Consider the following 26,778-nt stretch of genomic DNA (forward strand, 5'->3'; position numbering starts at 1 on the left):
AAGCAAGCCGCCTTTCTGAAAGAGTCTCGACACTCTTTCGGAAAAGCAGTTTCCATGCAATAGCGCCTTTTTTCAAAAGAGTACTGTCGACAAGGCGGTATTCCTCGTCAAACGAGGTTTACCGTTGTCCACAAAACTGCCACGTTCTGTCGACTTGCCGTCAACCAAACGCGGCGGTAGTATAAACGCAGGTATAGTTTTGTTGACAAAAGCCAACCGTTGTCAAAAAACCCTATAGTCTAGACACATCCTTGGATTTTACGTAAGCAAAACACTGACATCCACACTTAACCGGGGTAGTGAAGAAGCCTTGATATTTAGCAGATCTGCAAAACCTACCTGTAGTGCACATGTTGATTACTTGAGCATTTGCATGATAATTTATAGATCAGTCTGTCTGAAGCCTCCACCCAGCTGTGCAAGCCTGTACCAGGGTCTCCTCTATGAGGAAGAGGTACGTGAAAAGGAGAGAGCAATCTGGATTGCTTGGCAAACTGCTCCAAGTGTAAACAGTGCTTTTTAATATGGCTCCATGTCAGTGTTCACACGCAGCCCTACATATAGGATAAGGGGCCCAGTCTTGGGAAGCGGCAACTCTGTAGAAGATCTGGGGCTTGTGATGGATCCTCAGCTGGCCATGAACACCCAGTATGACACTATGGCCGGAAGAGACTGTGACCCTAGGATGCATTAGCAGGGGAATGACAAGGAAGAGCAGAGAGGTTATCTAGCCTGTGCATTTGCCAGTGCTGCAACCACTGCTGGCCTTCGTGGTAGAATCTCCAGCCCTAAAAGGTTCTAAGTCCCAGCTTGGCACAGCCCTGGCTGTGATGTTTTAATTGGGGTTGGTCCTGCCTTGGGCAGAGGGTTGGACTCGGTGACTTGTGAGGTCTCTGCCAGCCCTGGGATTCTAGGATTGGTCAGTTCTGGGGCCCACAACTCAAAGATGTTGCTAAATTGGAGGGGGTTCAGAGAAGACGCGAGACTGTGTAAGGATTAGAACTTGCTTTGTGTGGTGGACTCAAGGAGCTCCGTGAGCTAGTTAGCTTAATAGAGAGAAGGTTAAGGGATGACTTGACCTTTAATACCATCTGTAAGTATCTTCATGGAGAACAAATATTTCACGGGCTCTCCAGTCTAGCAGAGACAGGTAGAACCTGATCCAAGTCTGGACACTGAAACAAGACAAACTCCTACTGGGAAGGAGGTGTAAGTTTTTACAGTGAGAGTAAGTAGCCACTGGAACATCACCGGCCATTTTTAATCCAGACGGGATGTTTTTCTAATGCTGTGTTCTTAGGGGAGGTCAGACTAGATCACAATGGTCTGTTCAGGCCTGGAAGCTAAATTTCCACATTAGGCAGAGGGAACTCGCACATCCTAGGGTAGCTCCCTGACTACCTGAAAGTGGTAATGGAAACCTACAGAATATGTAGATGTTATCATGACTTTTCTGGGCACAGCCCACTTCTTCAGATGACCAGGAGGGATGCAAAGATAAAGATTCTAGACACCTGCTTCTTAGAGCAGCTAGTCCTTCAACCCACAAGAGCAGAGTCGATTCTTGATGGAGCCGGAGGATTACTTACTCCGACTCCTGTAACCTTCTTTTTACCAGGAAGTAGGGAAGTCGAAGGAAGAGTGTTCTTCCTTCGACTCCCTGCTGTGTAGACAGCACCTAAAGTTGAGTTAAACTATTTTGACATCAGCTATGCAATTGATGTAGCTGAAGTTGCGTAGCTTATTTCGACATAAGCCCTGCTGTGTAGATGTGCCCTGTGTTTCTCAATAGGATTTTACTTCCACTTTTTAAATGTTCCTTTTGGCCTCTGCCTGCTTCTTCTACTCCATTGTGTAGCTGTGGTGGCATTTTTTATCTTCTACTATTCATTTTAATTTGGGGTATACATTTAGTTTGAGCAGCTAGTACAGTGGCTTTTTAAAAGTCTCCATGAAGCTTGCAGGTATTTTTCTTGTGCCTCTTCTTTTACTTTATTTTTAACTAGCTTCCTCATTCTGCGTTATTCCCCTTCCCGAATTAAATGCTACGGTGGTGAGTTTCTTTGGTATCTCCCCATTCCCCCGACCAAGCATGTTACATGTAATTGTATTATGGTCACTATTACCAACCAGTTCAGTTTTATTTCCCTCTCGGACTCCACTGAGGACTCCACATTATTTCAGAATAAAGGTTTGTAGTGTAGACATATTTTTTATTATTTCAGAATAATGCTGCTGTGTAGACATGCCCATAGAAAGGAGCACAAATTCTGGCAAGTCAAAAGTAAACATGTAATTAGGCAGGCCAGAAAAGAGTTTGTAGAGCATTTAGCAAACCACTAAAAAATGTAAATGCATCAGAAGCAGGAAGCCACTGCATGATCAGGGTCCTAAAGGAGCATTCAAGGAAGACAAGGCCATTGCGGAGAATACAAATTAATTCTTTGCATTGAGGGCAAGGGAGATTCCGCTCCCAAGCCTGTCTTTGCAGGTGACAGATCTGAGGACGTGTCCTGGCTTAGCATGGCAGTTGAGGAGGTTTTGGAAGGAATTGGTCAAGTGATCACTCACCCGGGAGTTCTCAAGGACCCAGACATGGCTTTTCAGAGCCAGGGAGGGGGCAACATTTGCAGATGACACAGAACTACCCAAGGCATCTTGCCAGCAGATTCTGAAGCGTTGCAAAGGGGTCTCTCAAAACTGGGTGAGGGCTGAAAAAGTGACTGGTGAAATCCAGTGTTGGCAAATGCACAGTCCTGCATGCAGGAGAGCATCACCCCGACTGGATACAGTCTAAATGATCTTGGAGTCATTGTGACTAGTTCTCTGAGCCATCTGCTCAATGTGAAACTGCAGGCAGAGCTAGCAATTGGGAAGCATTAGGAAAGAGGTAGGTAAGGCAGATCTCTAAAGCCGGAATAATGTGTGTGGTTCTGCTTGCCCCAGCGCAGAAAGCGTATTTGGAAATAGCAAAGGTACAGCAGGACCACAAAACTGACGAGGGCCTAGAGCACCTTCCGCCCGAGGAGAGATTAAAAAGCCTGGGACTGTCCATCGCGGGGGTGAGCAGCACAGTTCAGGCTGGGGATGCTAGGGAGAGGAGTGGAGGCAGTGAAGTGGGAAGTGTTTCCCCTTTACACGACACTAAGCCGGCGTCCCCCAATGACGTGACTAGGCAGCAGACACAAGGACGTGTCTCTTCACACAGTCGAGCCTGTGGAGCTCGCTGGCAGGTCCCCAAGTGGGGTCAAAGAAAGCTACAAGGTGCTGAAGGGCGGGCCAAGAGGGTGGGGTTGCAACCCCTTGCTCTGGATGTCCCTGGCCTCCGAGTGCCAGATGCTGGGGCTGGGTGGCGGGAGGAGGCGCCTGTTCTCCTCGTTCCCGCTGAAGCGCCCGGCATTGGCTGCTCTGACGAGCTCTGGCTCCCAGGGCCCGTTGCTCTGACCAGTCTGCCCCTTCTCCCGTTCTGTCGCTGCTGTAGGAATATGGGATTAATAAGGAGGAGAAGCTGGAAATTGCTCTTGGTTTCTGTCTTCCTCTCATCAAGAAGATCCAGCTGGACCTGCAGAGGACCCATGAGGATGAGTCTGTGAACAAGCTGCACCCCCTGTAAGGCCCTTGCTGCGTGTGGCCCGGGTGGGGATGCCCCGAGCGGTGATGTGGGGGGAGAGCTGTGTTGCTGCCTTCCTTCCCGTCCGCGGGCCTGGCTGGGGGTTGGGGCCAGCAGCAGGGGGTGGGCCTGCCCCCATGCTCACTGGCAGTGGGAAGCCAAGCAGCCCGGCTCAGGCCGCACAGCTCTCCTGCCTCCCAGCCGCGTCACTGGGGGAGGTGTGGGCGTCCCCTACACTCACTGGCCTGGCAAGCAGAGCAAGGTGGCTGGGGCCCTACCCCTTCCCTGAGCACCGCGGCCCACAGGACTGGAGGGGGGCCTGGCACTGGCAGCAGGGGTCACCCCGTGGCCATGGGAAGCGCTGATCTGCAAGTTCCCAGCCACATCCCTCCACTTCTGCAGCCAGTGGCGGGACGGGCAGTTCCGTCCCTTCCCCCAGTGATGTGATCGAGGCTGGGTCACTCTGTGAGTGGGGGGTGACCCTGCTATTCCCTTGGCTGTATTGCTCAGGGAGGGGACCTGGGGGCAGAGCAGGGGTGGGAAGAGGCAGGTTTGGGGCGGAGTGGGGTGCTGTCCCGGGCTCCTGTGTCTCTGTAGGGACGGCCCTGACAAAGGAGCAGTGTTAGGTTGGAGAGGACTCCACTGTTTCTACAGGCCTGTTTGTAGGCTGCTGTGTGGCAGGCCACTTGTCCTCGCAGCTCGCTCTGCCTCTGCTGCCCTGAAACTCGATCGTGTCTCCCTCGGTTCGGCATGCGCAGCTCCCTTGTCTAAGAGCGTCCGTATGAACTGAGCTGTGCTGGTTTGGTCTAGGTACTCTAGAGGAGTCCTGTCCCCAGGTCGCCATGTCCGGACACGGTTATACTTTACCAGCGAGAGCCACGTACATTCTCTGCTCAGCATCTTCCGCTATGGGGGGCTCTTGGATGTAAGTGTGCCCGCAGTACCCTAGGGGACCTGCCCTTCTTTGTCAGCCCTGCCCAGGCTGCTGACTACCCCTCCCAGCTAACTGCTCATCAGGGACTCGGCCCGCTGGGCGCTAGCGCTGCTGTGTTCGCATGTCAGGGGCTGCTTTTCCATTTTGGCGTGTGGCTGTGAGTCTGATTAGCTCTCCAGTTCTTGCTGAACAATGCCTCGTGCCAAAGCCCGGGGGGTCAGACCGGGGCCTAGCTCGCGGAGTAAGGTGCCGCTGAGTGTGAGTAAAAATGGCAGAAGGCGCAAGTGAGTCTGGATCTGCTACTCTGCTCCCCTCTGTGCTCTTGGAAGGGAAGCTAGGCCAGGCTCTGCTTTAGAGACTTGAGTCAACGATTCGCTTCTGTTCCCCTGAAGTCCAGGAGCTGGAATTGCAGCTTCTCCAAGGTGGGTGCATCAGGTGATGGGACAGCTGTTCCCAGAGTATCGTGAGCTTTCCTGGGCTCAACCCACATCTGCTCCTGCTCCTCTGTGTGCTCTGTTAGTTTCTAAGGGCTGAAGGGCTAGTTGTTGTTTGGGTTTCCCAGAGTAGTTAGCCGTGGTTCAGTCACACTGGAGGGACACATCGAATGGGGACTTGCAGTGGGCAGTTCTAGGGCTGGTTGTATTCAGATCTTCATCAGGGAGTCTGGCAATGGCCCAGAGAGTACACTCATAACATTCCCAGATGATCCCAAGCTGGGAGGGCTTGTGAGTGCTTTGGAGGACAGGATTGAAATTCAGAGTGATCTGGGCAAATGGGCTGAAGTAAATGGGCTGAAATTCAATAAGGACAAATGCAAAGGACTCCGCTTAGGAGGGAACAATTCGTCACACACGTGCACAGTGGGAAATAACTGCCTAGGAAGGAGCACGGCACAAAGGGATCTAGGGTCATAGAGACCACGAGCTAAATACGAGTCAGCAGCGTGACACTGTTACCAAGAAAGCAAACCTCTTTCTGGGTATGTCTACACTACCACCCTAGTTCCAACTAGGGTGGTTAATGTAGTCAATCGAAGTTGCAAATGAAGCCCGGGATTTAAATATCCCAGGCTTCATTTGCATCTTGCCAGGTGCTGCCATTTTTAAATCCTCAGTAGTTCGGACTCCGTGCACGCGGCTACACGTGGCACGGAGTAGGAAGTTCAGATTAGGCTTTCTAATTCGAACTACCGTTACACCTCGTTCCACAAGGAGTAACGGTAGTTCGAATTAGCCTAATTCAAACTACCTACTCCGTGCCATGTGTAGCCGCGGGCAGGGAGTCCGAACTACCGGGGATTTAAAAATGGCGGCACCTGGCAAGATGCAAATGAAGCCTGGGATATTTAAATCCTGGGCTTCATTTGCAACTTCGATTGACTACATTAACCACCCTAATTCGAACTAGGGTGGCAGTGTAGACATACCCTCTGAGATGTATTAAGAAGATGCAGGAAGTAATTCTGCTCTACTTCTTCATGCTGATTAGGCCTCAACTGGAGTATTGTGTCCAGTTCTAGGAGCCACATTTCAGGAAAGATGTGGAGAAATTGGAGAGGGTCCAGAGAAGAAACAAAAATGATTTTTTGGGGGGTTTAGAAAATATGATCTATGAGGGGAAGTCTGGAAGAATTGGGTTTACTAGTCTGGAGAAGAAAAAAATAAGGGTTAGCATGATTTTTCATGTATCTAAAAGTTCATTTAGAGGAGGGAGACAAACTGTTCCCCTTGGCCTCTGAGGACAGGACAAGCAGCAAGGGGCTTCAACTGCAGCCAGGGAAGTGGAGGTTGCACATTAGGGAAAACTTCGTGCCTGTCACGATGGTGAAACACTGGAGAGAACTGCTGAGGGAGATTGTGGAGTCTCCATCATGGAGATTTTAAAGAGCAGGTCAGATAAATCCCCACCAAGCATGGTCTAGATCACGGTGGGGCAAAATGCAGCCCATGGTCTGGATCCGGCCTGCCAAGCCCCCAGATCCGGCCCATGGACATAGCAGGGAGCCTCAGGCAGACTCCCTGCTTGCCCTGCACACCACTCGGAAAAGCAGCAGCTGGCCATTTCTCTTTCACAGCTGTGAGCCCAGGAGAGGGGGGAGTGGTGCGTCATGCAGTGCCCCCCTGCCCGAGTGCAATCCCATTGGCCGGTTTCTGGCCAATGGGAGCTGCCTGTTTGAAGAACAGGCAGCGTGAGAAACACCACTCCCCCACCCCTCAGGCTCTTATTCACAGATGCACATGGCCCCTGCAGCCTGTGCGGGGGCGGGGCAGGTCGGGAACTTGCCTGAGAAATGTGCTGGGCTTCTGGCTGGGAGTCACTCAGGTAAGTCTCCCGGCCAGAGCCTGCCTCTGGCACCCTGTTCTCTCCCTTCCCCCACCCAGTATCCCACATAACCCAAACCCTCTGCTCCCCTCCTAGATCCCACACCCTATTCCCCTGCCCAGGTCACAACCCAAACCCCTGCACCCCGGTCCAGTGCCCGATGGTCACAACGGCTTCCTTCACCCAGACCCCACAGTGCTTCCTGCACCCCAGTCCCTTCCCCACTCAGTCTCCACTCCCCAACGCAGAGAATGCGTAGCCCTGGCTGAGGTGCCAGGGAGTGGACTGGATGCCCCTCTGGGTTCTGGGGGAAGGAGCTAGCGGAGCCTCGCTGTGGATACTGAGCCCGTCTCCTTTGAGAAGAGGATTTCACGTCGCCGCGGAGCTTCGCAGGGACCTTTCCCGAGCCGCAGCTGGCGGGGCCGGCTCTGCGCTAGCAGGCCCAGGAAAGGCACCGTCCGCCAGCCGTGCTCTCGGTTCGCTTTCCCTCTCGTGCGGTTCCTGGGGGTTGCCGGCATTAGAGCTTGTGGCGCAGGTGGGGGAAGGGGCCGAGAGTGTTTCTCTGACCCTCCCCATCGCCCGTGCTGCAGGGCACGTGGCCCTCAGGCAGGAATGCCAGCTGCCCGTCCCCTCTCCCCAGCGACATGTCTCGAATGTTCTTCAGAGTTTCATTCCCAAGCTCTTTTGTAAGAGCAGCTCCCCCTTCTCGCACCTGGGTCGGCGCCTCAGGGAAGCGCTTGCTGGTTAGCTCCATTTCGCAGCACGAGGGCAGGGTGCCGAGTCTGCACGTGGACCGCAGGAGGAGTTGGAGTGTCTCCTTGGGGATTGCTCTGCTAGGATGAGCTGAGCGGGTGTCTGCTGACGGGTGGCGTGCTCAGACCCGCTTCCCTCAGCTCCGTTTGTTGCCTGTCCCATGCAATTGTTGGTGTGTCCCAGGAGGCCCAGGACCAGCAGTGGAAGAGAGCCATGGACTACCTGAGTGCGATCTCGGAGCTGAACTACATGACCCAGATCGTGATCATGCTCTACGAGGACAACAACAAGGTGAGGGATCTTGCGCCAGAGCAGACCCTGGGCGAGGGGCTTCTGCCCACTTGGCAGGCACTGGCATCAGTGGCCTCCTGGCGGGTCAGCAGCGAGGCCCCAAAGTCTCCATGTTCTGTTCCTGAGCTGGGCTGTGGGGAGGCTCCAGGGCTGACGGGGCTCCCAAGTGAGACATTCCATGGGCCAAGAGCTCCCCCCGGCAAAGACTCTGGAGGCCAGGGATTTCGAATTGGTATTAAACAATAACGGCCCCTTCCAGACAGAGCCCGAGCCTGAGTAGCTGAATCTCTGAGCAGACCCCTGCTATCAGCTCCCCTGCCTGGGAGCATCTCGGCAGCATGGGAGGCCAGACATGAGAGCCTTGATTGGTGGTACCGTGGTGGGCTGGTAAGAGACCAGGCGCTCTTCCCTAGCCACGTGCAGCCCTGGCGTACTAGCTTGTCTGGAACTCTTAGGGAAAGGTTCACGGAGCCCTTTGGACTCAGTGCCACCCTTGGTTGAGGGCAGTGAGCGTGGCTCTCCTGTTATTCAAAGGGGGGGCTGAGAAGCCCAGCGATGGCGTTTGGGCCTTGGATTGTGTTCATATTTTGACAACCATAAACGAATCCCTGAGCTACACAGCAGTGGTTGCCAAAGGGTGAGTGAGCACAACCTCGTTCCAGTTATCTGTCAGCAGAATATTGGCCGAACCAGGAATCTGCTTAGCTGGCCCTTGGACAGGCTAGTTTCTGAAGCTGGAAACGATCTATCGATTGGTTAGGAGGAAAACCTTAAAACACGAATGGCAATTGGGAGTTGAGTTCTTTCAGGAGATGCCCAAAAAATCCAAATTCCCCAATCCCAGGAGAACCCGCCCCCGAGCCAGAAAGGAAGAGAAAAGAGCCCTGCAGAATTCCATGTGCACACAAATGTGCACACCAGTCACTGTACGATGGGCCTGAGGCAGGAGTCACTCTGAGGTTCTCCTTCACTGGGAACTTTACACCAAGACTGGGTGCTTTCCCCAAAGATCCACTGTCGCCCAGCCAGAGGGATTCTGGGTCAGATTTCCTGACCAGGTTGTCCTGGAAGCTCTAAAGGCACAGCCCAGGAGGGTGAGGGTATGTCTACACTACCCCGCTAGTTCGAACTAGCGGGGTAATGTATGCATACCGCACTTGCTAATGAAGCCCGGGATTTGAATTTCCCGGGCTTCATTAGCATAAGCGGGGAGCCGCCATTTTTAAATCCCCGCTGCTTCGAACCCCGTGTAGCGCAGCTACACGGGGCTCGAACTAGGTAGTTCGGACTAGGGTCCTATTCCGAACTACCGTTACTCCTCGTGAAACGGCACGTTTCACGAGGAGTACCGGTAGTTCGGAATAGGCACCCTAGTCCGAACTACCTAGTTCGAGCCCCGTGTAGCCGCGCTACACGGGGTTCGAAGCAGCGGGGATTTAAAAATGGCGGCTCCCCGCTTATGCTAATGAAGCCCGGGAAATTCAAATCCCGGGCTTCATTAGCAAGTGCGGTATGCATACATTACCCTCCTAGTTCGAACTAGGAGGGTAGTGTAGACATACCCTGGGAGACTCAGTCTCCACAGCATGTGGTGCATTTCGCAGGGATGGCTGGGACTGCGTCTCTGGGGTGTTTTGCATAGCCCAGTCCTGCTGGGCCTATGGGGGTCGCACCAAGCTCTGTGCTGCTGGGTGCAACATGCAGCCTATGTCAGCGTCTGCTCTTGCGTTTCCGCCGGACTGTGTGCCGTGCTGGCCCGGAGGAGGGAGGGCTCAGGGCAGTGCACAGCTCATGCCAAAGGTGGGACTGATCTTTGTGTTCTTAGGACCCGGCTTCAGAGGAGCGTTTTCATGTGGAGCTGCATTTCAGCCCAGGCGTGAAGGGATGTGAGGAAGATGGAAGTGCCCCTGCAGGGTTTGGTTTTCGGCCTGCATCAGCAGAGGCGAGTCTCATGAGGGGCCTGTCTGTGTCACTGAGGCACAGGCCTTGGGGAATGGCCTGGAGCACCCCAACTGCTGCCCGTGAGCGCCCATGGCCCCCTTGCAGGAGGGGCTGGGACCCAGGGGACTCAGCATAGTGCTTGTGGTGTAGAGCAGCAGGCTCTAGCATTCTCCTTGGTGTGCTCGTGGCAGGGTCAGGCGCAGCTTTTGTCACGCTGACAAGCACGTACCTAGCAGCTCCCTTGCACGCAGCACTCAGCCAGCAGCAGCCCTGTCTCAGGCCTGCATTTGCAGTAGCTCCTCTGGCACTTGAGGGTCACTGCGGAATGAGCTTCCTGGCTAACTGGGCACTGTCTGTCTCAGATTTCAAGTAAGGGAGTTAAGTGTCATGGAATTGCATTGTTGCATCGACTTCGGTTAGTCGTCAGGGCGGTTCTGCCCCTTTGAAATGCCACCGCGTTGTTTCAAAGGGGCAGCGCCGCACTGAGCCCGGGATCAGCTGTGCGGCACTGCCCCTTTGAAATGCCGCTGCAGAGTTTCAAAGCAGCAGTGTTACGTGGAGCCCGGGATCAGCTGTGCAGCGCTGCCCCTTTGAAATGCCACTGAGGAGTTTCAAAGCAGCAGTGTCACATGGAGCCCAGGATCAGCTGTGTGGTACTGCCCCTTTGAAATGCCGCTGCAGAGTTTCAAAGCAGCAGTGTTACGTGGAGCCCGGGATCAGCTGTGCAGCGCTGCCCCTTTGAAATGCCACTGAGGAGTTTCAAAGCGGCAGCGTCACGTGGAGCCCAGAATCAGCTGTGCAGCACTGCTTTGTTGAAATGCTGCCACGCAGAACCCTGGACCCCAGGCTCCATGTGGTGCTTCTGCTTTGAAGTACCTCCTCCTGCCCCCCCTTGCCGCCTCTATCTGATAGAGGCAGGAAGTGGGTGGGGAAGTGGGTAGTCTCCTAGCCTGTCAACTGTCCAATAAGCCTTTGCTTCAACTAGTCCTTAGCATCCCTAGTTCTGAGGGTGTGTGCGGGGAGATGACGGGCCCCCCAGCGCTGTTTCCAGGCCCCAGGGCAGAGTAGTTGAGGCCTCCCCACACATGCACTGCACCTGCGCAGTCTGCCTGACAGCTGGTGGTGGCCAGGAAGCTCTTCCCACACAGCCAGGGCTGCCACATACCACCCAGTGAGGTTGCCCCCCCTTGCCCACTTTCCCCAGAGGCTGGAGGTTTGGCGGGGGGATGGGTACGGACTCTGGAAGGGACTTGGGGTTGGGGAGGTGGCTCCTGCACAACCCGGGGCAGTAGCTTCTAGGCAGGGGAGCCAGAGTCTCCCTTCCCAGCCAATGGGAGCTGCAGTGCCCGTGCCTGGTGGCGGCAGCACGTGGAGACGCTGCCTCCTGCCAGGGCTGCCACTTCTGGGAGCAGCGCGAGCAAGGGGGCTGGAAGCCTGCCTTAGCTCCATTGTGCTGCTGGGAGCCGTGGGCTCCTAAACCACCCAGGTCCCTGAGCAATTGCCTGCTCTGCCCCTTCCCCCGCTGGCGAGCCTGGTTCCAGCGTCTGGTTGCCGGTCGCCGCGGCACTGCTCACGCCTTTCCCTCCTGCAGAATGACGCGACGCCCGACCAGGGCAGCATGGAGGATCTCTCCAAGGTGAAGAGCGTTGATGAGCCAGACGAAGCACCACACAGGTCATCCCAGCTCCTGGAGCCAGTCAGCATTCAGCGGAGATCGCCCTTGATCCGCAACCGGAAAACGGGCTCCATGGAGGTAACGGCCAGGCGCAGTCTGCTTGCCCAGATGTGGAGCTCAGCTTTGCCACTGCTTGTCCTGGGACTCGCCTTTCCCAGTGCGCCAGGTTGGGTGTTACTGCTGTGGAAGGTGCTACGGGCCCAGTGGGCCCGAGGGAAAGCCGGTTGTGAACAAATGCAGCAGGGTTGGAAAAAGGTGCAGCAATAGCGATGGGAGAAGAGCCTCTGAGGCACAGCGGGTCAATGCAGAGTCGGCACGTCCCCTGCGCTGTCGGGGCCTAGGGCACCATTGCCTCCAGGCTGCATTGCGCTAGCCCCTTCTTGGGCTTCTGAAGCTGAACTGGCAGATGCCGCGCTGCACATCCCCGCCTGCAGGCTTATGGGAGGGGGCGGCGCCTGCTGTCTGATTAACACGGGCAGACCAGGGGCATTCCCAAGTTGTTAGTTTGTCTGGGCTCAGCTGGGTTGGCCTTGGGGCCCTGTCCTCAGGGTCTGTCTGTCTGTCTGGGCTCAGCTGGGTTGGCCTTGGGGCCCTGTCCTCAGGGTCTGTCTGTCTGTCTGTCTGGGCTCAGCTGGGTTGGCCTTGGGGCCCTGTCCTCAGGGTCTGTCTGTCTGTCTGTCTGGGCTCAGCTGGGTTGGCCTTGGGGCCCTGTCCTCAGGGTCTGTCTGTCTGTCTGGGCTCAGCTGGGTTGGCCTTGGGGCCCTGTCCTCAGGGTCTGTCTGTCTGTCTGGGCTCAGCTGGGTTGGCCTTGGGGCCCTGTCCTCAGGGTCTGTCTGTCTGTCTGGGCTCAGCTGGGTTGGCCTTGGGGCCCTGTCCTCAGGGTCTGTCTGTCTGTCTGGGCTCAGCTGGGTTGGCCTTGGGGCCCTGTCCTCAGGGTCTGTCTGTCTGTCTGGGCTCAGCTGGGTTGGCCTTGGGGCCCTGTCCTCAGGGTCTGTCTGTCTGTCTGGGCTCAGCTGGGTTGGCCTTGGGGCCCTGTCCTCAGGGTCTGTCTGTCTGTCTGGGCTCAGCTGGGTTGGCCTTGGGGCCCTGTCCTCAGGGTCTGTCTGTCTGTCTGGGCTCAGCTGGGTTGGCCTTGGGGCCCTGTCCTCAGGGTCTGTCTGTCTGTCTGGGCTCAGCTGGGTTGGCCTTGGGGCCCTGTCCTCAGGGTCTGTCTGTCTGGGCTCAGCTGGGTTGGCCTTGGGGCCCTGTCCTCAGGGTCTGTCTGTCTGTCTGGGCTCAGCTGGGTTGGCCTTGGGGCCCTGTCCTCAGGGTCTGTCTGTCTGGGGTATCTCGATGGTGGGGACTAAGCCCGCAGTATCCAAAAATCCCCTTCAAGGCTCGGTGTCCTGTCGTCTGGGACATCACTCGCTCTGACGCCAGCTGCTTTGTTGGAGTGTCTGGGGCTGCGGGATCATTAGCTGTCTTGGGCCTTCCTTATTGTCGGCCATGAAGTCCCAGGTGCCTTTTTGGTGATTGGCACCCAATAAATGAACCATGTTCTGGGGGCTCCAGTGGATCTAGTGTCCTTGAACTTTCAGAAAGGTCATGGGATGTGGGGGAAGGTCCTCTCGTGGGTCTGTTTAACACAAGGGTAGGAATAAATCGTCTTTTTCACAGTGGAGAGAAGTAAGTAGCAGGGTCCCCCAAGTGACTGTAGTGGGACCTGCACTGCTCAGCATGCGCAGAAGTGATCTGGAACAGGAGAGCAATCACGAGGCAGCGCGACTTTCAGGTGATAGAAACTTACCCAAATAGCTCCGCTCAAAGCTGGCTGCGAGACCTCACAGACCTGGCTGATGGGGTAACATGACAGATGAAACTCGGTGTTGATAAATGTGCAGCAGTGCCTGCTGGAAAACATCTCGATGGTGCATACGAAATGACGGGCTCTAAATTAGCTGGACCGCTCCTAGAGATCTTGGCGTCCTTGTGGAGCGTTTTCAGAAGACACCAGCGCAGTGAACTCCGAATGCTAACAATGGCAGGAACTGTGAGGGAAGGGATCTAGACCCAAACCAACAGCGTTGCCATATTTGACAGACCCCTTCCAAAGCAGACTGGACCCCTGCAGGCTTACCACCAGACCGGGTCTTACTAGAGACTGGGGGTGGCTAGCTCAGTACAAAGAATCTTCCCCTTTGGGTATTCTCACCTTCCTACCGCCTCTACCCGCGCTGGACTGGCATCGCTGACACTGGCCCGCCTCTCGTCGCTGGTGTGTGGATATCCCCGTCCACGTCCTGCGTCGGACAAAGTGCGCTCCAGCCCACTGACGCTTCTGCCAAGTACATTTGTCCTTAAGGTGCCACCAGACTCCTCATGGCTTTTGCTGAAAATAATATGGCTAATGCTCTGACTCGAATAACACAGAAGACACCATCGTGGCACTATATAAATCCAGGGTTCACCCACATCTTGACTGCTGTGCGCCGTGCCGGTGCCCCATCTCAGAAAAGATGCAATAGAAAGGAAGAGCTACAGGGAAAGGCAACACAAATGACTCAGCCAAGTGTGGCACAGCTTCCAAGTGACGAGAGAGCAAAGAAAGGGGGACTGTTCAGCTTGGGGGAAAAAAGAACCTGCCAAGGGGGAACCTGTAGAGGTCTCTAAAGTCATGAATGGTGTGGGGAAATTGACTTGGGAAGAGTTACTTACCTCTTCTCGTACCGCAGGTCTGGCTGGTGAGCCCTGGTTCTTAATGGGCAGCAGGGTAAATAAACACTACTTCACACAGCACAGTTGGTGTGGGGAACTTACTGCTACGATGTTGAATCCCAAAACTATAATTGGGTTCAAAAAAGAACTGGAGAATTTCATGGAGGACAGGTCCATCAGTGGCGGTTAGCCAAGATGGTCAGGGACACAACTCCACGATCTGGGTGTCCCTAAACCTCCAGCTGGTAGAAACTGGCACTGAATGACATAGGATGGATCACTTGAAATTGCCCGGTTCTGTTCATTTCACTTCCGAAGGAACAATCCCTTCCACACGTACACAGTGGGAAGCGACTGTCTAGGGAGGAGTCCTGCAGAAAGGGATCTAGGGGTCAGAGTGGACCACAAGCCCAATATGAGTCCGCGTGACACTGTTGCAAAAAAAGCAAACCTGATTCTGGGCTGCATGAGCAAGAGTGTTGTGAGCAAGACACGAGAAGTCATTCTCCTGCTTTACTCTGCACTGGTTAGGCCTCAGTTGGAGTCTTGTGTCCAGTGCTGGGCACCACAAGAAAGATGTGGAGAAACTGGAGAAGGCCCAGAGAAGGGCAACGAGAATGATGAAAGGTCCAGAGAACAGGAGCGGTGAGGGAAGACTGAAAGAGCTGGGCTTGTTTAGCTTAGAAAAGAGAAGACTGAGACGGGACATGAGAGCGGTTTTCAAGTACCTAAAAGGGTGTTACGAGGAGGAGAGAGAAAAGCTGTTCCCCTTCGCCTCTGAGGACAGGACAAGAAGCAGCAAGGGGCTTAAACTGCAGCCAGGGAGGTTGAGGTTGGCCATTAGGAAAACCGTCCTGCCTGCCAGGGTGGTTAAACACTGGGATAAGTTTCCCGGGGAGGTTGTGGAATCCCTGTCTCTGGAGATATGTAAGAGCAGGTTGGACAGACGCCTGTCGGGATGGTCTAGACCAGGGGTGGGAAAGGGCCTCCGTGGGCTGCATCCTGGCCACCAAGCGGGTAGGTCCGGCCCGCGGAGGCCATGCCGCTCCCCCGCCCCCAGGCCAGTTAGGGTCTGGGGGCAGGGGAACAGCGCACGCCACTTCCTCCATCCTGCCAGGAGCAAGTTGCACTGTGAAGTGCCGTGCGCTCCTCGCGGGGCAGGAGACTTCACATGCTCTCCCGCCCCAAGTCCTGACTGGCCTGGGGGTGGGAGAAGTGCACAGCGCTTCTTCCACCCTGCCCCCGCCCTGCACACTTTCCTAAGTGCCGCACGCTCCCCGGGCCCTGGCCAGGCAGAGCTTGGGAGCGTGGGACCGTACGAAGCTTCCTCTGCCCTGAGAGGAGCACGCGGCACTTTCCTGAGTGCTTCATGCAAGCTCTGGTTGGCCTGGGGCTGGGGGAGCGTGCGAAGCCTCTTTCCACCCTGCCAGGGCCATGGGTGCTTAGTGGGAAGGAGGGGCAAAGGGGCCCCTCACCCCCAGACCATGATTGGTTTGGGGGTGGGGAAGCCCGGGAGCATCCTGACCCGGCCCGGGGCCACTTCAAAAATTATTTTCCACCTCTGATCTAGACGGCGCTTTGTCCTGCCAGGGGCAGGGGCTGGATTCCAGTGCGAGGATTCCATGATTCCCTATGGAGCATCTGGCACTGTCGGACAGGATGCTGGTCTGGCTGTTGCTGTGTGGAGCTAGCCCCGCTTGAGGGTGATGACATGGGCTGTGTCTGCGAGCGGGTCCGGATCTGCGAGTAGGAACTCCTTGGGGTCTGTGCTGAGATTTCTCAAGGTGCAAAGCACGTGGCTGCCTGCGAGAAGCCGACACATACTGTCTCTTGTCCCTTCAGTCTTTAAAAGGAGACCTCCTGGGGACCTTTGTGAAGCCCTCTGAACGCGTGGGGTGGAGCAGCCATGAGTCTAATGGTGCCGTCAGCATTCCTCTTCTTTCGACAGGTGCTGTCTGAGTCCTCTTCCAGATCTGGAGGGTATCGCCTCTTCTCCTCCTACGCCAGACCGTCTTCCGAAATGAAGCAGAGTGGCCTAGGTACGAGCCGGCACTCCGTGTGTGTGTGTGTGTGTGTGTGTGTGTCCTCTTCCAACACAGTAAGTTTCCCGTACAGTCCTCCGTCTCCTCCTTTCCAAGTTCATCTCTATCTATAGCTGTCCCTGCCAGGCTCTGCCCTCCAGAGCTGAGCAGCCAGGACCCCTGGGAGGCGGAGTCTGCCCAGGCCGGTCTGCCAGGTGGCTTTGCTGGTCCACGAGCAGTGGCCAGGGCAGGGAGCGATTCCGTCCAGGGCTGGGGTGCTGCTCCGGATAAGCCGGGCACAGGGAATGGGGCTGCAGCAGCACTACCCCCATCGCTCGCAGGGGAGACCTCGGGCAGAGGCTCCAGGGCAGACATTGGGGGGCCTTCCCGGGCCTGAGCAGGCCCACAGGGGAAGCGGCATGGGGCCTGGTGGCTGAGCGGGGCACTGCCCCCTTCCAGACTCCCGTCCTGGCATCCCAAAGGAACCCTGCGCTCTGCCCCTCCCTCCACCTGCTCCTGCTGCACAGCACCCCAGCAATGGCGCCTTTCCTGCCCCTTGCTAGGCAGCTGCCCACGCCCCCAGTCCTGTGTGCAGGCCTGCTGCCGTTTCTGTGGTGCTTAGGTTGCTGTTCGTGGGGGGGCAGGGCATGTGTGGGGAGGGAGGAAGGGGCATAGGGATGTATGTGGGAATGGGCACTGCGGTGAGGGGATATAGGAATGGAGGCAGGGGGTGGGTAGTGCGGAGGTGCAGAGGGGGAGGGATTAGGGAGGATGGTGGGTGTAGGAATGGAGGTTGAAGGTGAGACTAGGGATGGAAGGAGGGGGCTGGGCTGTGGACCCTGGACTGTTTTATTGGTGGGTGGGGTGGGAGCGGGAAGGGTGCAGGCGGGGGGCCTGGCAGGCGATTCACGGGCAGGAGGGGCCGGTTCAGAGGTGTGGTGGGCAGGGGCGGGAGCGGGAAGGGCGCATGGTGGGGGCCTGGCTGGCGAGTGATGGGCCGGAGCAGGCAGGTAGGCAGATCCAGGGGTGTGGTGGGCGGGAGCAGGAAGGGTGCAGGGTGGGGGCCTGGCTGGCGATTGGGCGGGAGGGTAGGCGGGGGCAGGAAGGGCGCAGGGTGGGGGACTGGCTGGCGATTGACGGGCGGGAGGGTGGGCGGGGGCAGGAAGGGCACAGGGTGGGGGACTGGCTGGCGATTGACGGGCGGGAGGGTGGACGGGGGCAGGAAGGGCGCAGGGTGGGGACTGGCTGGCGATTGGCGGGCGGGAGGGTGTGCAGGGGCAGGAAGGGCGCAGGGTGGGGGACTGGCTGGCGATTGACGGGCGGGAGGGTGGGCGGGGGCAGGAAGGGCGCAGGGTGGGGGACTGGCTGGCGATTGACGGGCGGGAGGGTGGGCGGGGGCAGGAAGGGCGGAGGGTGGGGGACTGGCTGGCGATTGACGGGCGGGAGGGTGGGCGGGGGCAGGAAGGGCGCAGGGTGGGGGACTGGCTGGCGATTGGGCGGGAGGGTGGGCGGGGGCAGGAAGGGCGCAGGGTGGGGGCCTGGCTGGCGATTGACGGGCGGGAGGGTGGGTGGGGGCAGGAAGGGCGCAGGGTGGGGGACTGGCTGGCGATTGGGCGGGAGGGTGGGCGGGGGCAGGAAGGGCGCAGGGTGGGGACTGGCTGGCGATTGGGCGGGAGGGTGGGCGGGGGCAGGAAGGGCGCAGGGTGGGGGACTGGCTGGCGATTGGGCGGGAGGGTGGGCGGGGGCAGGAAGGGCGCAGGGTGGGGGACTGGCTGGCGATTGACGGGCGGGAGGGTGGGCGGGGGCAGGAAGGGCGCAGGGTGGGGGCCTGGCTGGCGATTGGGCGGGAGGGTAGGCGGGGGCAGGAAGGGCGCAGGGTGGGGGACTGGCTGGCGATTGACGGGCGGGAGGGTGGGCGGGGGCAGGAAGGGCGCAGGGTGGGGGACTGGCTGGCGATTGACGGGCGGGAGGGTGGGCGGGGGCAGGAAGGGCGCAGGGTGGGGGACTGGCTGGCGATTGACGGGCGGGAGGGTGGGCGGGGGCAGGAAGGGCACAGGGTGGGGACTGGCTGGCGATTGACGGGCGGGAGGGTGGGCGGGGGCAGGAAGGGCGCAGGGTGGGGGACTGGCTGGCGATTGACGGGCGGGAGGGTGGACGGGGGCAGGAAGGGCGCAGGGTGGGGGACTGGCTGGCGATTGACGGGCGGGAGGGTGGGCGGGGGCAGGAAGGGCGCAGGGTGGGGGCCTGGCTGGCGATTGACGGGCGGGAGGGTGGGTGGGGGCAGGAAGGGCGCAGGGTGGGGGACTGGCTGGCGATTGGGCGGGAGGGTGGGCGGGGGCAGGAAGGGCGCAGGGTGGGGGACTGGCTGGCGATTGACGGGCGGGAGCCGAACATTTGATGCCAGGAGAAGAAAGCCAGGATCTTGTCTTGTCAGGCCAGAATTTGGAGTCTGATCAACAAAGTCTCCTATTGCTCCCAGCAGGGTCAAATTCTCTGTCCAGAGGTTGCCTGCAAAGTGGACCCGTGACCGATGCAGATAGTGGTTGTTTAGCCCGACAGCGTGTGCTGCGGACTCTCCATTAAACAGCCGTGTGCAGCAGGGTGGTGGCGTATTCTCGCTGTACTGCCCAGGAGACTGTTCTGGTTCCTGCTGGCAGGCCGGAGGGGAGTGTAGGAACAGGTGTGCGGTGGTGTTTGATTTGTGCTAAAGGCCCAGAGAGGCTGTCAAAAGAAATTGTGCTTTTTCTCTTCTTTAGCACAAATGCAGTCCTCCTTGGATAGCTGGCGCAGCGATCGCGTTGCAAGGCCGTGAAACCAGAGCCATGGGCAGGGAGTTCTCTCCGCTCTTACATTCTGGCTTTGGTTCCGCAGTCACAGAGCTGCAGTGTCTAGGGCTGTCTCTATGGTGATCCATGGCCCCTGGGCCCCAGGCTGTGAGCGCTACGTTTGCAGTGTGGGCGTCTTCTCTTGGGCGGGAGCCTGACTCCGGTGCCAGGAGAGGGGAGGGGCTTAGAGCCTGCAGCCTGAGCCCGAACGCCTGCACTGTCGTTTTCAGCCCAGCAGTCTGAGCCCTGCGAGCCCCGCTCAGTGGCTGGGCCCTGAGATTCAGTGTTGTCGTTCTGGAGCCAGGGTGCCTGCTACAGAGGCAGGAGAGTTCACGTTTCGGTGCCAAGAAAGTCACCCCGCGCAGGCAGGGAAACCAGACTTCACTCCCGAAACGGCACAGCAGCAGCAAAGCGACTTTCTTACGTGTCTTTGCAAAGTCCTCGTAGCAGCAGCACTGTCAGCCTAGAGGTTTCTGACTGTTCTGAGTCTCCTCCCCCGTCGCACATGACCCTCCTCTCGGGACTAGACTTGAGTTCCTGCTGAGTGCCTGGAACTGGGCGAAGGCTGGTTTCGTGTCCGTCGCGGAGGGCGTGGCGCTTCCAGCGGCAGTGCTGGGTGCTGATGGCTGGACCTCTCTACTATTCTGTAGCAGCAGGGGGAGCCTGTGGCCCACCCGGTTCAACGTGGGAGTGCAGGACATTGCCCACGTGCCGGGTTGGTAGATTGTGCTGCTTTCTGTCTGCATCCCACTGTTCCAAAGTGGCAGGCCCGTGGAGCCAGGGCACACGCAGTGAGGTGTGTGCTGGCTGCACGCAGCATTGACAGAGCCGCGGGCTCCCTCGGCAGCCAATCCCAGCGCTGCTGTGGTCAGTCAACGCTCCCCCTCGTGCTGGGTTCGCAAGCGCAGGGAGCCCCACTTGGTACAACAATCCCGCTGAGGTGGACGGGGGCCGTTCGGGTGGCCCACGCGCTAGTCCAGGCTGCCCATCGATCGAGTGTCCCTGAGAGGTCCATTTCCAGCTACCGTGCTTCCCTTAGCCCTCGCAGCTATTGGAGGAGGCTGCTGCAGGCTCCATTGCTGGGTTGTAGAAAGGGCCTTCATGGCTTTGAGTCGGGATTTCACCTAATCCCAACCGCTCTTCTCACTGGCCCTCTGCTCTGCAGCGTCTTGTCAGTGCTGGGCAAGGTGGAGGAGCGGCTGCCCCGAGCAAGGAGTTCTGTAGGCCCGGCTCCTGGGCTGTGCCTTTCTTCCTAGGTGGATTTGGGTTGTTAACTCCTCCATTCTTCAGGCCAGGCAGACCATTGAGTCTGACCTGCAGGCCCCAGCACCTCCCGCAGCTGTTCCTGAGCTAGCCCCTGGCCACGGCAGGGAACTCCGCATCTTGACTGAAGACATCGTCAGAGAATCCACCACTGACACTAGTTGAAACCTGCACGTGGTTCGTGCTGCAGTGGAAAGTGAACACCCCCCCCGGTCTCTGCAGTTCTGAGCCAGGGGATAAGGGATTCCTGAGCATGTAGGCAAGAGCCAACAGCTGGATGCTGGGAAGGAAGGAATTCCCGCAGTAACTCGGAGCCCTTCCCGCGTGGCACCCCAGGGCTGCTGACTTGCTCTCAAGCCAGCAGCATGCAGTTGTTGGCGGCCTCAGCAAATGTGCCAAGCTCTGCCTGGACGCCAGCTAGATTGTGGGCTTGTGTGGGGTTTGCCCCCACTGCTCCTTTTCGAAAGAGGTTCCAGGACTGCACCCCTCCCAGCGTCTGCTCAGCCAAACCTAAACGAGTTGGTCAGTTTGCAGCCATTTGTTCTTAATGTAACTCCACCCCCTGCCGGCTGCTTAACCCTTTGATGTGCTTAAGGAGCCAACGCATCTCTTGCCTCCTAATGCTCGTCTGTGTCACAGAAACCCTTCCCGGTTGGAACCCCGTGTGGGAGGGGCAGCGGCAGGCACATTCACTCTGGCGCTTGGGTGCGGCTGTGAGTGACTTGCTTTGAGCAAGTCCTGCTCCGGTGCCAGCTTGTCTCCTTGCCCACCACTGGCTGGTGGCGTCTCCGGAGCTCTTGCTGCGGGGGAGGAGGAGGAGTGCTAGTGTAACCACCAGCAGGCGGACCTCTGGAGCTTAGTGGAGGAGCCTCTATGCTATGAAGCCAGCTGGCGCTCGGCTTGGGCCATGGAGCTCACTCCTTCGTCTCTCGCGGTACGTGGTCTGTGCTGCTGCTGGGCCAGTGAGCCCCGCCCACTAGCATTCTGGCGTCAAACCAAAGTTGCTACTAACACAAAAGGGAGAAGGCAGGAGAGGATGCTTGGTCTGGTGCCTTTACCATTCCTCACAGCTGTCAGGCTAAGTTCCTCAGGTTTACTCTGCTGGAGCCCCGAAAATGTTCCATTGGAAATTGGGAGGGTCACAGTTGTGGCTTGAGGGGGTCTGAGTCTGTGAAGGGTTTCCCGGGGTATTGCCAGGAGCTGTGAGGCCTGGCCTGGGCTGTCTCTGGCGATGCTTTGCTAGCGACAAGCAGCAAACCCCTCCAGGGGCTGTGATCAGTCAGTACCACAGGACCTGAGCCCCGCGCCCAGAGCCACTTGCAGATCAGAGGGGACCAGGCAAAAACTTCAGGACTGTGCAGTGCAAATGTAAACAGTCATTACTGGAAATGGATACACAGCAGCCTTGGTAGAACCTGAGCCAGTTGCCAGACACTTCACACACCCCCTGGGAAAGATGACCAGTAACCCAAAAGAGACTTGAAGTGACAGGCAAAAAGTCAGAGTGGCTACCCAGCTCTCTTCTCACCCCACTAGCTATTGCAGACCAGTCTCCTTCATTGGCATCTTCTGCCTTCTCCGCGCCCTTGTGGCATGCAGCGGGGGTAGGGTGGGCAGGAGAAAGGCAAAGGCCCGGCCCCTGAGTTCTGTTTTCGACCTTCCTTCTGCTTGGAGAGCGCCAGTTCAGCATGTCCGAGGGCGTTGCTGAGTCCCCACACGAGTGAGTCGCTGGACTGCAGCTCCCTGGGGCTGTGTCTACACAGCAGCGTTATTTTGGAATAATGTCGTGCACGTCTACACAGCTGGCCTGTTATTTTGGAATACATTGAAATAACGGGCTTCTTACTCTGACTCCTGTGACCATCTGGACTGTGCCAAAAGTCGAAATCCGCTATTTTGATTACGCTGTGTAATCAATCAGCATAGCTGAAGCTGTCGCTTATTTTGAGTTTAGCCCTGCTGTGTAGACGTGCCCTTGCTGAACGATGGTTGTTTAGACACTTGCCTCCAGCGCTTCCCTCTTGGAAACTGCTTCTTCTGCCAGCCAGCCTTGTGGGTCTGCATGCTTGAGCTCTGCTTTGCAGCTCTTCCTCCAGAGCCACTCTAACCTCCCGGAGGACTTATCTATGGCTCTTTTCTGGGGTAGGGTGTGGCAGGACCACTCAGTCACACTCCCCCACACAGATTGAGAGGAAAAGGGCGGGTCTCAACTGATCATAACTTCCCCGGTACCTCCCTTGGCATGCTTGGTACATAAGATCCTAAGATCACCAATGAGGGCTACAGGGCTTAGTGTAGGAAGTGTCGGAGAGTGAAATGATCCCTATTAAAGCACAGCTGGCCCCCAACACAGTTCTCCGGGAGCCAGCCCATTGTATCGGCGCGTCCGCCTCAGGAGTAGACACCTGTCTTGTTGCTGTTTAGTGAGCGTGAGCATCCACTCCGTGGATCTTGCTGCCTTCCCATTGCTTCTCTTTGGCCGTGTCCTTCGGCACAGAGCTCTTGCTGCCTCGTTTGGTTACGTCTCTGCTCTTTTGGATTGCGTTGGAGCATGTCCGCAGGGAGGCCTGATTCCCCTGGTGGCCCAGGGAGCTGCTCCTTGCTTTCAGCCCTTGGCTGGCTCACCGAGCCCAATGCCTTCTTTGCAGCTTGGCAACAGCAGACAGTGCGCAAAGAAATTGTTCCGATTGTGTGCACTGAATGAACACCCTTGGGAGCAGATGGAAAACTAGCGTCATCTTCTGCAGGGTGTGTCAATTTCAGAGTATGTACATGGATTGTCCATCGTCCTGCTCCAGGGGAGGAATAAATGGTGTAGCATCAGGAACCAGTTTCCCTACAGATCCTGAGTTGGAACCTCAGGCCTGGAGACTGGATGCAGCCCCCCCTTGTCTGGATCCGGCCCCCCGAGGCTTGGGGCTCCTTCCCAGTATTGGGAAGCCCACGGTGGTGCTCCAGGCCCCTGTGGGGCTACAGCACACACAATCTACTATCCTGGGCCCCCAAAGGCTCTGCTGTGCCAGGGGAATGTGGGGAGCGTCTCCTCAGTTGGGGGCCACATCAGCGAGGGTTTGGTTGGTTTTTTTGCTTCTCACGTGTGTGCGTCCCCAACTGATTTTTCTGTGGGTCATCGGCCCCCGACCCCAAAAAGGTTCCCACCGCTGCTGTAGACAGTGTTGCCCAGTGAGAGATGGCAGCGTCCACCTTTCCATGACGTCTCTGGCCCTGCCTGCTGCTGGAGGCTGGACACTGGACTGCAGGGGCTATTGGGGTGGTGCAGCGTGGCAGAGCCAGAGTAGCAGTGGGGGATGGTTCCCGGTCGGAATGGGCCTTTGAGATGGTCACATGTGGCAAGGGTGTTTTCTGCAGGCTGCCCTTGTCTGACTGTGCGAGAACATGCGATGCTGAGCTAGCTGTGTCACTCGGCAAACGCTGTTCTTCTGAAAAAATAAATGTCTGAGTGGCTGCAGAGGGGAGTCCACGAAGACTCAAACTCTGGGCTTGCTTTGCAGCTGACAGAATCAGCCAGGAGAAGAGGAGATGACATAGGAGGAGAAAACATTGTTCCATAGATGTGCCAGGGGAATCTCTGGGTTAAATGGGGAATTTAGAATGGATGCTAAATGGCAAATTGGAAGGCCTGTTGTGGGGTGGGGCTTGGGATGAGGGGGGCCCTGTGGAGAAGGGGACAACCCCAGCCCTCTTGCTATAGCAGCTTAGGGCCAGCTGAGAAGCGCCTGTCCATGGCTGCTGCAGCGGGCACAGCCAAGGGAGGGTGCAGGTCAACAGGCTGGGGACCAACAGATCTAAACAAACCCTGTGAAATACACAGTAGATGGGTGCCCCTTTTTCCATCCCTGCCACTCCAGTGGGATTCTAGCTTTCCCGATCCCCTTGCTGGCCCCCTGCGATCATTATACTGTACAACAGTCCCTGCTACCAGAACCCTCCCTTTCTGTTTTGAGAAACAGCCTCATTCCTGGCACAAGCAAACCCTTACTTGGCTTTGTTATGAGGAAGCTGCCCACCTGATTTGGTGTCCTGCCGTTTAGGAGAAGTTCTTGAACGAGCAGACAAAATCCCACAGAACGAATACATATTTGACTAGGGAGCTGGGCCTGCTGCTCGCTACGCTCACCTACCCTCCTCTCTCTGGCGACTCTCGTGGCCTGAGAGCGTGAGAACACCATTCCGTCGCCCAGCAAGAAAACTTTAGAGAGAGATAGGAAAGGTCCAAACCCACTGTACATAGGAGTTGCATCCAGAGATGCACTTCCAGCCAGTGTCCATCTCATCCTTTCTATGCATATGTGAAATAAATGTGATGTGCACCACCAGGAGAGACATGCTGCTGGCAGTTGTGGCTCTGCTGATCAGCCAGGCGACATCTGAATCTCTCCTCCGTGGCCTCAGGTGCTCAGCTTACAGGGAACACTGCTGCCAACTGCTTGGAGAAAAGAGCCAACAATTAATTGAGGATAGTTTAAAAAAAAAAAAGTAGGTCCTCTAATGTATGGAGAAATGTGCCTCTCGAGTTCTCCAGAACAGGCAGCGTGAGACAGTAGGACACCCTCATTTTCAGACTCTCAGCAAAACTCTTGACTTAATCCATTGTGAGTCTTTACTTTTGAAAGAACAGCTCTTGAGCTGAGCATGGACCAGGAGATGCAGAGCCAAGCCATGGTGCAACTGAGGGCTTGGGCTTGTTTTGGTGGGTTTTATTTTGTACAAGTGTTAACCGAGAGAGCCCAAGGCAGAGAACAGGGCAGGTGTAAATGGATGGTGGGCAAGCCCCAGGACTCAGGAAGGACTCTTGGCCTCTGCCCTGCAGAGCGTCTCACAGGAAATTGACAAGGAGCATTGTGGGTCACTTGGCTTTCCCAAGGTGCATCTACACTGCAGCACTATTTCGAAATCACTTAGTCTGCGTCTAACCAGCATCAAGCTGGAGGACTTCTTACTCTGACTCCTGCAGCCCTCGTGGTCCGAGGAGCAGGGGAAGCTGGAGGACTTCTTACTCCGACTCCTGCAGCCCTTGTGGTCCGAGGAGCAGGGGAAGCTGGAGGACTTCTTACTCCGACTCCTGCAGCCCTTGTGGTCCGAGGAGCAGGGGAAGCTGGAGGACTTCTTACTCTGACTCCTGCAGCCCTTGTGGTCCGAGGAGCAGGGGAAGCTGGAGGACTTCTTACTCCGACTCCTGCAGCCCTTGTTGTCCGAGGAGCAGGGGAAGATGGAGGGAGAGTTCCATTTCGAAATAAGATCCGCAATTGACGTAGCTCAGTTTGCGTCGCTTATTTCAAGTTCAGCCCTGCAGTGTAGATGCACCCTTGGGGTATGTCTACACTACCCCGCTAGTTCGAACTAGCGGGGTAATGTATGCATACCGCACTTGCTAATGAAGCCCGGGATTTGAATTTCCCGGGCTTCATTAGCATAAGCGGGGAGCCGCCATTTTTAAATCCCCGCTGCTTCGAACCCCGTGTAGCGCGGCTACACGGGGCTCGAACTAGGTAGTTCGGACTAGGGTCCTATTCCGAACTACCGGTACTCCTCGTGAAACGAGGTGTACCGGTAGTTCGGAATAGGCACTCTAGTCCGAACTACCTAGTTCGAGCCCCGTGTAGCCGCGCTACACGGGGTTCGAAGCAGCGGGGATTTAAAAATGGCGGCTCCCCGCTTATGCTAATGAAGCCCGGGAAATTCAAATCCCGGGCTTCATTAGCAAGTGCGGTATGCATACATTACCCCGCTAGTTCGAACTAGCGGGGTAGTGTAGACATACCCTTGGAAACAAAGGCAGAACCCTGGCCTGGAGGAGCCCGTGGACTGAGCAGGACAGTGCGTGTGTATCTGGAAAGCTGGCGCTCTGGGTACAGGTTTCTAGAGGTCTGGCACCAGCAGCCCAGTATAGTGACTGATCACCAGCTGGACATCCAGTCTTTTCTCTGCACCCGGGGTGGCCAACCTGTGCTCCAGAGCCACATGCGGCTCCTTGCATAGGTACCAAATCCGGGGCTGGAGCTACAGGTGCCAACTCTCCACTGAGCCTGGCACACTGCTGCGCCCCCTTCCCGTGTCTCCCACTGAGAGCTGATCCCACTGTGGCTCTTTGGCACTGTGCACTGGTAAATTCTGGCTCCTCTGGTGTTGGTTGGCCACCCCTGCAGTAGAGCTATGAGCAAGCTCCCTGATTCCTGATCAGCAGATTCCTTGTTTTATTTGAAAACTCCTCATTGGGAGTCGACGCTCCCTCCTCCCTAGGTTTGCCTGCCTCCTCCTCCTCTGCGCCACTGTGCTGGCTGCTTCCTGCCCAGGAGAGCTGGGTGGAGGGCAGAGGAGCAGTGCTCACAGTTGGTGCCTGCCTACGAAGGGGGGTAGGTATCCTAACTGGATGGGTCACTGTCCTAGCGCTCAGACTGCCAATAGCTGTGTCTGGCTTAGGAGGTGGA

The 26,778-nt window shown here is 56.9% G+C and overlaps 1 protein-coding gene across 11 annotated transcripts in view; it reads left to right on the top strand.

Moving 5' to 3' along the window:
• Positions 1 to 26,778, top strand: part of PPIP5K1 (diphosphoinositol pentakisphosphate kinase 1) — a 130,554-nt gene that overhangs the window by 59,863 nt on the left and 43,913 nt on the right. For all 11 annotated transcript variants that reach the window (XM_075916965.2, XM_089782136.1, XM_089782134.1 and 8 more), the window contains 6 exons: positions 3,482 to 3,609; positions 4,421 to 4,535; positions 7,803 to 7,910; positions 9,736 to 9,852; positions 11,443 to 11,604; positions 16,169 to 16,259. In XM_075916965.2, coding sequence (XP_075773080.2) covers positions 3,482 to 3,609; positions 4,421 to 4,535; positions 7,803 to 7,910; positions 9,736 to 9,852; positions 11,443 to 11,604; positions 16,169 to 16,259 — 721 coding nt within the window. The remainder of the gene's footprint in view (positions 1 to 3,481; positions 3,610 to 4,420; positions 4,536 to 7,802; positions 7,911 to 9,735; positions 9,853 to 11,442; positions 11,605 to 16,168; positions 16,260 to 26,778) is intronic.

Source organism: Pelodiscus sinensis, chromosome 14, assembly GCF_052426305.1.
Source record: "Pelodiscus sinensis isolate ZL-2025 chromosome 14, ASM5242630v1, whole genome shotgun sequence".
Taxonomy (NCBI): domain Eukaryota; kingdom Metazoa; phylum Chordata; order Testudines; family Trionychidae; genus Pelodiscus; species Pelodiscus sinensis.